The sequence below is a fragment of the Buteo buteo genome, chromosome Z, assembly GCF_964188355.1.
Source record: "Buteo buteo chromosome Z, bButBut1.hap1.1, whole genome shotgun sequence".
Classification (NCBI taxonomy): domain Eukaryota; kingdom Metazoa; phylum Chordata; class Aves; order Accipitriformes; family Accipitridae; genus Buteo; species Buteo buteo.
Genome location: NC_134204.1, coordinates 64,383,949 through 64,396,360, shown reverse-complemented (window position 1 = coordinate 64,396,360; position 12,412 = coordinate 64,383,949). Strand labels below are relative to the sequence as shown.

Below are 12,412 nucleotides of genomic sequence, written 5' to 3'. Positions count from 1 at the left end.
AGGCAGTACTGCTACAGAAGCAGCATTTATACACCCGATGAATTATTGCAGGATTGGGACGGGGGGATGGGGGTGGCAAGCGGGCAGAGAATAGAAGCATGTGCTTGTGAAATTTGCTTACACAAATGCAGATATTGACACTACAGGTGATATGGATCAATATTGGGATATCAAACAAGAAAAAAATAGATGGCCTTGAGGATAGAATTAATAGAAAAAGATTTAAATTTTGAGAGGTACGGAATGCAAGTTAAGGTGCTTAGAAGATTGGTAACAAGAGTTTATGCCGACAGCCGGGAGCTCCTCAGTTAAAAAACAGAAAATGGGAAAGAATTGGTGTTTGTGATCACCAGCGATCACCAGAGATCAGCAAAATCTGAATTTGATTTCTTTTCACAAGTGCTGGAGAAAGCAAGTAAGAATGGGAGCTAATGGCTGTTCAAACTTAGAGACCAAACTGGAGTGAGAACAGATTAGTGTAAACCACTCATGGTTGTATTAGGCCAGAAATCGGACTGTGAGGTGTCTAACAGACAAGAGGATTGTGCTTTTGGAGAAACAGTAAGGAGTAAGGCTACTGACTAATAGGCTACTTTGAAAATGGAGCTTTAAAATACTAAAGTTATGTTTGTATAATGAAATGTGTGACCATGCAGGGATACCTATTAAACCCAGGATGGTTACATGAGGATTGTATCCAAAGGAAGGCAAAAAAGCATACTTTTAATTGGCCCAGTTAATACAGCTGCATTAATCCTAGAGCTAGCCTTAGTATCTCTGCACAATACTGTTACGTTTTGCCTGGCTGCCAGCAACAGCAGAGGGTTGGATCAGATGATGGGGAAAATGCTGTTTAGTTCTGTGTATGCGGATACTGCTTGACTTGGTCAATCTATATTGGACTCCCCAGTGAACCAAGCATTTGTGGAACCACACAAGTATTGGCTATGTTATTGAGTATTTCACAATTTCCTTAGTATAGGCAGGGCCTAGGGCTGAAAGGATGGTGTGTTAATCATGCTAATCTAGTAGTTGCTGGCCTGTCTCTTGGAACTGCTGGCAGGGATGCTGCATATGTTACTGATGCCTCTTTGTTATGGAAGCATCTCTGATGGAAACAGAACTAGGTCATCAACTTGTTTCGTGTAAGTGGCTAGAGCAATTGTCGGATGATAGCAGCAGTGGGATGTTACTGACCTGAGTTATGTTCACACCACTGACCCTGGAGAGGGTAAGTCTTGAATTGCTCTGTAGAGACTGTGAGCTGTCTCGTATACAGCAAGCCAGTTTAAATGTTTATTCCTCTTTAATTAAGGAAATTCTTCTTGGACAGATTGGATAGATGTCTTGCCCAGTAGACAAAGGGTTAATGTTGGATTGTCACAGAGCGTAACAAAATCAAGCAGCCGCCATACTCAGGCACAGCTGGCCGGGTTTTTTTTCAGTTGTTTTCATTTAGTTTGCGCCTATAGAGCACTTTATTGAAATATGGTTTTTAATATCATCCTGAACTTGTAGAACAACTGGTTTATTGCCCCCACCAGAGAAGTTTGTCCATGGCATATGACCCTGCCAGGAACAGTATATAACTGTTGCACTGGAAACCGTATTTGCATGTTTAATGTAATGGTGTACATGGTTTTCTTTGACCTATTAAATATTTTCTGCATGCCACCTGAACTCAGAGTCACTTCAGATTATTTCCCTGGAGAGTGGGAAGGGAGATCCAACTAAAATTTAGTTATTGTTTTTCTCAAATTAAATTGGGTGAAGCGAATAAGCTTGAAGTTGACCAGATCAATAGGTCTGTTGCTTTAGACCAATGTCTGTAATCAAGCAGAGTGCTTTTAATACATTTTTCTCAGGCTTGTTGGAGATTTAATTTAATTAGGTATTTACTGTGCTCGGTTAACAGATTGAGCCTCTTTCTAGAACAGTGGCTAAGAAACAATATACATATGGAATTTATTTCTCACAGGTCATTAGTAAATGAGGTAATCGCTTATTTCTGTAGGGTGCCTGCAGTGTAGCGGCTAATGTCATAACATAGAGGTTTATTTTACCTCTGTATGATATTGCCATATTAAAAATAAAATCGATTTAAGTCTGGGCCAGTCAATGGCCTAGAAACTGTTCACATATAGCTGACCATAATCCTGAATCCAGTAATACAGATAAGATGCCAGGGAACTTCTGTACCAGTTCGTGAGATTAATGTTATTATTACATGAGAATAAGGTTGTAATCAGGTCAGCACTATTTATGACTGCTATATGTAGTAACAGACTTAAATAGTACTAGAAAAAGTAATATTTGTGTTCTTACACAAAATCTCTTGTATCCACCAGGGGAGTCAGATGAGCAGCACTGATACAGCATATAAACTCCATCATGACTGCCAAGTAAAAGTTGTGGGTTTTTTAATAATTGCCCATGAAAGTTGCCAGATGAGTAGTGCCTCAGCACAGTCCCAAAAGCAGCCTGTTGACATGAGAAGCAGTAGGTGTGGGCAGTCTTCAGGCTTCTCTGAATGTGTTCTGAAGAACTACGTCTAAAGTGAAAAGGCGGTTCCAGCTCAGGAGGTATCTGAAGTCTATTCTCTGCAAAAGCCAGATGTCAACTTGTTCAGTTAATCAAATGCTCTTAGTTGTGAGGATTGTTCTGTATCTCCTCCAAACTCTGCTGAATTCACCAAACTGACCATAACAAGAACAGAGTTAGTATTTTAGCTGTCTTTGATGTAAGACCTTAATGAAAACATAATCAGCAGAGGAGTAGAAAAGTGCCATTTTAATGCGTGATCCCTCCAGCTGCCCAGATTGCCCCCACTCCAAGAAACTTCATTTTAGCGTGAGGGCTCTCCCAAAATGCCTTGTTCTTGCGAGGAGTTGAAACCTACCCAAACCACAGCAGGAGTCAGATCCTTGGCCTCACAGGCACTGTTCTCGGATGACACAAAGCTGGCACGAACTGCTCAGCTGTCCTTGTTTTGGCGTCATTCGTGTTGGGATCAGAAGGTATTGTTCAGGTTGCTAGAGAACACTGGTACGTTGCGAACATTTAGAGATTATTACCAGCTTGCACAGCTTAACATGATCCTTGAACTGTTGTCTTCTTGTCTCTTGGTGCGCACCAGAAACCTAAGGTAGCAGCCAAAAGCTATTTCCATTCTCTGCCTCCTTCAGTTGCATGGTATTTGTTTATGCAGCAGTATCTCCACTTAGCTGTTAACAAACTAGAGCTTTGCTTCTGTTTCCAAGCTTGTATGCAAATGGCTCAGTGAGTAATCTGAAATGAAATGAGAACAAGCCTGAGATAGGCTTACTGCCCTCCTTTGTGCCACTGTGTGCCAGCCTGGATCAGAACACTTAAGTTGTGCTTGGAGCTTTTAGGGAATCCACCCTTCACCTCCCATGTCATGTCCTGCCACATCCTTGGTTTTTGTTGCTGTGCTTCCTTTGTAGAGGTGCGGCACCCAGATCTTTCCTCATGGAGCACTGCATGAGGGAGTTTTGTCTGAAAGGTGTCAAATGCAGAGGAGCGCTTGCTTGGTGACATATTTGTATCCCCCAGCGCCCTGTAGTCTCTCTTGCTGCTTAAAAAAGTCATATGTATAAACCCTAGCAGTGTGCCTGTTCTCCTGCAGCTTGTTGTGTCTTTGTGTTGTTCCTTTTCTCCATTCCTCAAAATAATTGTTCAGACTGCAGACTGATTTTCAGATCTGCCAGAGGAGTAGGGCTCCTAGTGACAGTTAAGTTCTTACATACTTCTTGAAAGTAGACATCTTTGAGATTCTGTAAATGCCTCCTTTGAACTGATAAGAACTCCAGAGAATTCAGTGAGGAGGTGGCCCTTACAAATACCAGGAAAGACTTCTTCACCATACTTGGTCAACTACAACAGACAACCTATAGGAAATCAGACCTTGTTAGCTGTGGTACTCGCGATTTAAGAGGGGCTGAAAATTATCTGGCTGAAAATAATCACCACTAGCCCTGATGGAAAGGTTAGCGGTGCTTTAGGCTGGGAAGGGCCCTCACCGCTGAAAGCAGCTTGAATTGTCACACCACTATTTCATTTTCCATCTTCTCCTCCACAGATTTGCAGTATGCATGAATAAATTAGAAAGTGGGAGAGGTATTTTCACTTCCTGTGCTTTGTTATACCTCATCTTTCTCCTCTATATAACAGGGAGAAAAAATTAAAGTGGTATTAAAATGCTGAGGAAAAAAATGTTATTACTTGAAGGGTTCAAAGATACTGCATGATAAAACAGGTCATAAGTAGGGTAGAAAGAAAACAATCACAGGGATGCCCCTTATTTGAAACTGGTTTAGAAACAAAAGCAGCAGGTGTCCTTTGAATGTGGAAATCATTGACAAAAATATGCAGTATGTAGCTGTCATTTTTTATTTGGGATATGTTAACCAATCATGTAGTTGTGAGTATGCATGTGTAAAATACAAAGATTCATGATTATAGATAATGAGCATGTTCCACCAAAGTATTTTCTGTAACCCACTATGCATTTCTGCAAACATGTCCATGATGCCTGTTAATCACTTACGAAGTCTTTCATAAATCCAACATTACTGTAGTATGTCAGCCCCTTTTCTCTACCCTTGCTGTCTCTTTATTTAGTTCTTAAGGTATCCACAAGAAATTATGCTTTATTTTTCCCTATTTCTTACTCCAATTCTCAGCATTCAAAGGAAAAAATCAGAAATGCAGCTAAACAATTGGTTCATATTACTAAACATCAAATATTAATAAATAAAATTTCCAGTTACTTGAATTTATATTAGTAACTTGAGAACATCTGATTGCACCTGACTTATCTTGGTATCTAGGCTGTCCATTGCTCAGAAGTCTAATGGCTCTGTTGCCTTGTGTCTCACTTAATGCCCCGCTGCTGCTCTTTCCAAGGTTCCAGCACTTCTTTACTTCTGTAATTCTTTGGACTTCCTCCAGCTGTTTAGAAGATCTTCTCTCTTTCCTGTTTTTTCAATGTGGATTTCACAGATGTTTCCCTGGATTTCTCCTTCTTCCTCTGTTCTCGCCTCCTTTTTTTTTTCTGATCATATAATTAGACCTGCCTGTCAGCCACTTTCTATCTCAATTTAGAGTTCTAGAACTTTGGCAATTTTTATATCCTTCTGGATATGTCTGTCTGTAAACTAGTACGATGCAAGGGCTGAAGAAATCTTTTCTTTAAATCCTTCCTTGTTATTCCTCCCCAACTCAAAAATCCACACTTTTCTGTCTTTCAGTTGAACTTTTTTTGGTTTTGTTTCTTTACTTGTCTTCACCCATTGGATTTTGCCAATTTTGTCATCCATTTCCAGTGAGATCTGCCCTTCCTCTGTCTCCAATTTCCAGTTGTTTATTGTGTCTCACATGCGGTATTGCAATTACCTTCTTTCTACTAATAAACATAACCTTCAGAATAACTTATATTGCATTGGTAATGACACTTGAGACTGGTAGAAGTATTGAGCAGGGGTGGTCAGATAATTTTTAATCATACTTTTTAAAGTAGTCTTTTCATAACTCATGCATTCACCAATCCAGAGAAGAAACTGGCTCTTCTGAACTCTTTTTTTTTTTCATGATTCCCGTTCTTTGGTCTTCCTTTATTTTTCCTGTAGAATTACTACTAGTGTGAAAAGTACGTTCTGAGGAGGTGGTGCATTCTGCTCTATTTATGGTGGAGGTTTCAGTGACCAGAAATAGTTACCTAAGCTGTCTCTGGGCAGTCTGGTGGGTGGGCAACCCAGTCATGAGATTCTGGCTTGGTGAATGTGTGAATTGTGAGATTGGTGATTTTACAGGTCAGACAAACTTGCCCTGTTATCCTGCTCAGAATTACCATCCAGTACTCAGCGTTGCTAAAGTTAGTGCAGTTATTTATAGCAATTAATTCAGCATGTAATTTCTCAAATGAAGTCCTGAATCAGTAAATACATCAAGAAGCATGAATAAGCAGGCAGTTTCTTTAAGTTGTAGTTGCTTCTATGATACAGTGTTAAAGCAGTGACTCACATAGAATGATAACTGTGCTGCGCTGTAAGTTTTCTTTTATAAATGCTTTGCTGAGCAAAGCTTTGCCTGGCTACAGACTTAGTTGTGTTCATTTTTCTTTCTGTTGCTAACATTGTTTTACAGATCCTTAAGAATAATTGGTTTTGTGATCATGGCCAATAGTCGCTGCTCAGTAATAAAACATAGACTAAAGGAAACCTATCTGCCTTAAAGTTTTGTGTAATATTGTCCTTACCTAAGGTGGTTTTAAACTTTGGAGTCAATGAATGCTTAGCATTTTAAGCAACTTTAACACTCTGTTTCCTGATTGCCCTTAAATTTAGCATGTTACTTGTTATGGGGCTGAAATCTTGCAGGACTGGGTTCTGGGCATAGGTGAATATTTTAGCAATTTTTAAGTCAGTTGAGGCAGGGATTTGATTTTATGAAGAATACATCCCTAGTGGTTTTCCTTTTTGTGTGGTGGGTTAACCCTGGCTGGACACCAGGTGCCCACCAAAGCAGTTCTATCACTCCCCCTCCTCAGCTGGACAGGGGAGAGAAAATATAACAAAGGGCTTGTAGGTTGAGATAAGGACAGGGAGAGATCACTCAACCAATTAACCATCACAGGCAAAACAGACTCAACTTGTGGAAAATTAACTTAATTTATTGCCAATCAACCAGAGTAGGGTAATGGGAAATAAAACCAAATCTCAAAACACCTTCCCTCCACCCTTCCCTTCTTCCTGGGCACAGCTTCACTCCTGGATTCTCCATCTCCTCCCCCCTCAGCGGCACAGGGGGACAGGAAATGGGGGTTGGGGTCAGTTCATCACATGTTGTCTCTGCCACTTCATCCTCTTCAGGGGGAGGACTCCTCACTCGTCCCCTGCTCCGCCATGGGGTCCCTCCCATGGGAGACAGTCCTCCACGGAGTTCTCCACTGTGGGTCCCTTCTGCAGGCTACAGTCCTTCAGGCACAGACTGCTCCAGCGTGGGTCCCCTGCGGGGTCACAAGTCCTGCCAGAAAACCTGCTCCAGCGTGGGATCCTCCCTCCATGGGGCCACAGGTCCTGGCAGGAGCCTGCTCCAGCACGGGCTTCCCACGGGGTCACAGCCTCCTTCAGGCACCAACCTGCTCCAGCGTGGGGTTGTCCCTGGCTGCAGGTGGAGATCTGCTCCACCGTGGACCTCCCTGGACTGCAGGGGGACAGCCTGCCTCACCAGGGTCTTCACCACGGGCTGCAGGGGAATCTCTGCTCTGGTGCCTGGCGCACCTCCTCCCCCTCCTTCTTCACTGACCTGGGGGTCTGCAGGGTTCTTTCTCTTATGTGTTCTCATTCCTCTCTCCAGCTGCCGTTTCTGTGCTGCAGCAACTTTTTTCCTTCTTAAATATGTTATCCCAGAGGCGCTACCACTGTCACTGGTGGGCTCGGCCTTGGCTGGCGGTGGGTCCGACTTGGAGCCGGCTGGTTTTGGTTCTGTCAGACATGGGGGGAGCTTCTGGCAGCTTCTCACAGAAGCCACCCCTGTAACCCACCCCCCGCCAAAACCTTGCCACACAAACCCAGTACAGTTTGCTTTTAAACAATGCTGTAACTTAAGTACTTGGGGAATTTAGTTTGAAACAGCCCAGTTTTTAAAAGAAATAGTAATAAATATGATTTTGATTTAATGAAGTTTGGGGGTTGCTTTTTTTTTCCACAGTGTTAATGCCACAGTACAAATCCTATCTGCACTGGCATTCCACTTCTGCAAGCAGAAACACGCATACATGGTTTATTTCAGTTTTATGCATATCAGCAGGCTGAAATGATTGGTTTGCATCAGTAGAGCACTTCTGTCCTTAAGGTTCGCATTAGTGCAGCTGTACCCGTGTTGAAATTATGTATGTCTATATGTACAAAGGAGGCCTCAGCTGAAAATATGTAGAAGATACGTGCTACGAATGTGCACTTTATACACTCTGTTCAGGTAACTTCATGATGTAACTGCAGTTAAGATGTATAATTCTGGGACAAGCAACCATATCAATTTTTCAGCAAATTACTTTAAACATTGGGGATTTGATTTGAGGTTTTGTGTACTTTTATCTTTTTTTTTTAACAGAGAGACCAATGGAGTGGTTTGGATTCATTTTGTATAAGGTGTAGCACTTCTCTGTCACTGAACAGGGAAGTTATAAATGCAGTTAGCCTTTATGTGCTCTTATTGTTGCCACCTATATCTTACTATTAGTAACATGCAATTATTCTGCTCTGTTATGTAAAACATGGATTTTTTGCTTTTTTGTAATTTGCACATACCTAAAAACTCTGTTACTTTGACAGTAAGTCCTCAGGCAATCTGACCTTCAGTTTGTATACAACTGAGGGAGAGGCAGGGGTGCTCTTCAGGGAAGCAGAAGCAGACTGTAGGGGATCATAGGAGGCATAAGATAACTGCTTTGGTGACTGGAGAGAGTTCCATGATGAGCTTTTTCCTCAGTGAAGTAGGTTCTGTATGTGTTGTGCAGAGAATATGCTGACTGCCGCTTCTTCAAGCGGAGATTGCTAAAGCACTGACCATGCACTTGGTGAGCCTATAGCTGAAGAAAGCCTAAGCTGTAATGCAACTTTGATATTTTTTGGCTAGGGGATTTCAGCTTCCTTAATCAGTTCTTTGTGTAAATGTATTGTATTTAGTATAAAATCCCACCTTGTTTTAGAGAGTAGGAATCACGAGTTGCGTTTCATGCTACAGGGGGATATCAAATGGACTGGACTTCTGGTAAAATTTCACCAGTTCTGTTTTGTAGGTGGACTGTTCCAACAAAATCAGCACAGAAACTTGAGTATTAAAGTAAGCACTATATTTGGGGAAATTTCCTCTTCAGATGGTTTCCTCCCCCTTCTCTCATCTCACACTTTTTGTTTGAGATTCTGTGGGAAAAATGAACTCTGTCACTTTACCTTGTGGCATAATTCCGGTGTTGAGCAGACCATTTATTCTTTGTCTGTTAAGAATTATTCCAAGGTAAACACTATAATCTTTAGCTCAGCTAGTTTGGCTTCTGCTGACTTTTTTTTTTCCCCTTTAGTCCTGAAAATCTTTTGACGTCAGTTCTAGAAGTATCTGATGTGTTATGAGGACCATGCAGTGTTTGCAGTGTACGTTTACAGAGAGCTGCTGCAGACTGTTGGTTGGGTACTTTGCTGGTATTTTCTTGTCTGCACATTACTCACTATATGGTAGCTTTACTTAACTGTAGTTTTGAAAGCATGATTAATGGTTGAATTCTTTGACCTTTAAATATGATGAAGTCACCCTGTGATACATTTATGTCAAGAGTTTTTTCAACACTGGAGCTTTCCATTAATAGCAGGATCTTAATTTGATTTGTTTAGGCATCATAATCTTAGTCTGGAGCATTAGCTTCACCCCAGAGAGAACAATTTCTATACATGTTGTACAGCTGCACTGAAGGGGTTATATAAAACAAGCTGAAACTTTGAGTAATTACTCTACAGTATGACATCTGCATATTTCCACATTGCAAATAGTTCAAAAAACTGAAAACAATGGAATTTTAAGACAACCTCCATTCATCTGCTCCCCACATGAAAACTTTGTCTCCACCACAGGAAAAAGTACAACTTCTGTGCTAAAGCCAGAAGCAATTAGGCTTGGCTAGACAATGAGAAAACCTCCGAACTATTAAACCATAAAAGTGGAAAAAACAGAATGTTGTGTTTTATTGTAGGTTCGGGAACTGCAAACACGTTTGCAAAGCGTGCAGGCAACAGGCCCATCCAGCCCAAGTCGTCTCACTTCTGCCAATCGACCCATTAATCCCAGCACAGGAGAGCTGAGCACAAGCAGCAGTAGCAATGACATTCCCATAGCCAAGGTGAGCTATTGTGTGTTGCGGTAACACTCCTCATTATCTGGGAGAAGCAGGCTTCATTTTGCACAGCTGCTGTGCAAGTGTGTGATTAACTGGGAGATAGCTAGAATCCCCAGAGTTTTCTGGGGTCCTAAGCAGGCCCATGAACTTGAGCTGCAGAAAAGCGCTAGTTAATTAAGCACTAATGATTGTAATTCTTTCAGAGCACAGGTGTCAATTTTACTTTCGGTTTGCAAGTGTAGTCAGTGAACAAATGCATTTTGTGTGATCTTTATGGAGTGTGGGTTCCTGTGTAACCTATGCAGCATTCTGACTTACAGATTGCTGAAAGAGTGAAGTTGTCAAAGACAAGATCAGAGTCTTCATCATCTGATAGACCTGTCTTAGGATCAGAAATCAGCAGCATAGGGGTAAGGACTAGTAATTATGTGCGTGCATGATACCTTCTGAAGATGACCTGTGTTCCATTAAAAACAGCATTGTTTTCTTACTAAATTAATATATGAGCTAACTGAAAATACTTTAAAAGTTATTTTGAGAAAAATATTTCAACAGAGAATATTTCACCCAGTATTAAGATCTGATAACTGGTGGCTAGAAATCACTCTCTGAGTGACTTCAAGGGGGTAATTTTGGAGTCAATTCCTCCAAATTACTGTTCTTCAAGAAGAGACTGTTCAGTTGCATTTCACAACTTCAGTCAACAGAAAACTGAGTTCTGCTTTGTAATGCCAATGTAAATCTGTAGTGCTGTTGTTACTGTGTGTTAATACTTGTTTCACTGAAGAACTTAACTCTGACCTTTTGCTAAGCTTTCAAGAAAGTAAATAACTTGCATATTAGGCTTTTTAAATGTATGATGAAGTAGTGGACTTCACCCTTTGGTTAGTAGAATTTTAAATCAAAACAGTTGTTTCTTAAAGTGGAAACTTGTAAATGTTCTATTCAATATAAAATTCATAGAAAAAAACTGAATAATGAATGCCTTGAAGTGAGTGCATGCAAGCAAATGCAGTTCCCAATGCAGACTGCCTGTGGGAGGAATCCAGTGGTTATCGCTTCACAATGATCTATTAACTGCCCTGTGCAGGTGTCTAGTACTGTGGCTGAACATTTGGCACATTCCCTCCAAGACTGCTCAAATATCCAGGAAATCTTCCAGACTCTTTATTCACATGGATCTGCTATCTCTGAAAGCAAAATCAGAGAGTTTGAAGTGGAGACAGAGAGATTAAATAGGTAAGGTTGAAAGTTAGATATGCTCAAATGTGTTGTCTGCTGTTAGCTTTGTTAAAGTTACTACTTGTTTATCCTTTCTGAACATTTCTTGGTTCAGTCCCAGCTCAACTGTGGCAGCTGCAGATAAACATGGAATGTAGTTGATGAAGAGAAGATTGAATTGTATGCTAAGGATTCTTTCCATTAGTGTAACAGTTTGGTCATGCATTATTAGATCAGCATGGCACCTTCACCTGTGACAATTTGCACTGTAGAGTGTCCTTCTCTATGACTGACCAAGTAGACATGGCATCTTTTTTCGTAAGACACATCACTGCTAGAAATATGGATTCCCCTAACTTATTCTCTGTCATTCTGGAATTAGCTTGCTTGGTTTTGTCCTGATGAAACAAAATTACAGCATTAACTCTATCAGTGAATGTACCAATGTATGGTAGTATAGTACATACACCAGTAAATAGACATGTCTGCAGAAGAAGGATTGCAGCTTTCTGGTTGCACTTAAAATAGTGCTGGTGTTAACCTTCAATAAGCACTATCAAAACCAATGCTTCATGTCCTCTTCAGCACATAAAATCAAAACTGTGGATCAGGAGCATGAGAATCGTGTCTCAGCATGTTTCCTTCCAAGTTCTCCCTTCCCCACAGCTATCTCAAATTTAGTCTGATCAGTACAATATCTCTTTTATTAGTAACTCATGTTTTTGTAGTGCTGCAAAACATGCTCGCTCTTTTCTTTTTTTCTTTTTTTTTTTCCTCTTTTTTCTGTGCACTGCACAATTACACTTTGACAACATGTATCCTTATAGGAGGTTTCAAAGAAGTTATAGAAGGTGAAGCATCTGAGAGTTCTAGCAGCTGGGAGAGTCAGGGCTTTATTCTGATTGCTGAATAAGTGGTATACTAGCCCTTCTCCTTCTTCTTGTGTTTGTTAGGAAGTCAGTCATTTTAGAGTTCTGGATGGCACTGATTTCTTCATTAGCTACCTGTCCAAATTTTGAAATAATTTGCCTGTTTTCAGTGTATGTCCAACTCTGAAGATTAGGCATAGTACATTTATGTGTAGTGCAGTTATCAGCAATGAGAATAAGCAGTAATACTGAAATTCTGAAGCGTCATTTTCAGATTCAGAGCCAAGCTCATTGAGCAGAATATTACAATTAAGTTCTGATATGAGCTTCTGTTTGGCTATTGCCAGAACTTTTGGAGGTTTTGCCTCATTGAAACTTCGTATTTTGAAAGTTACCTCTCTAATCATAGCCA

At 40.8% G+C, this 12,412-nt stretch overlaps 1 protein-coding gene across 4 annotated transcripts in view; it reads left to right on the top strand.

Annotated features, from left to right (window-relative positions):
* MCC (MCC regulator of Wnt signaling pathway) overlaps positions 1-12,412 on the top strand; it is a 225,439-nt gene that overhangs the window by 178,551 nt on the left and 34,476 nt on the right. For all 4 annotated transcript variants that reach the window (XM_075020639.1, XM_075020640.1, XM_075020641.1 and 1 more), the window contains 3 exons: positions 9,767-9,913; positions 10,231-10,320; positions 11,001-11,149. In XM_075020639.1, coding sequence (XP_074876740.1) covers positions 9,767-9,913; positions 10,231-10,320; positions 11,001-11,149 — 386 coding nt within the window. The remainder of the gene's footprint in view (positions 1-9,766; positions 9,914-10,230; positions 10,321-11,000; positions 11,150-12,412) is intronic.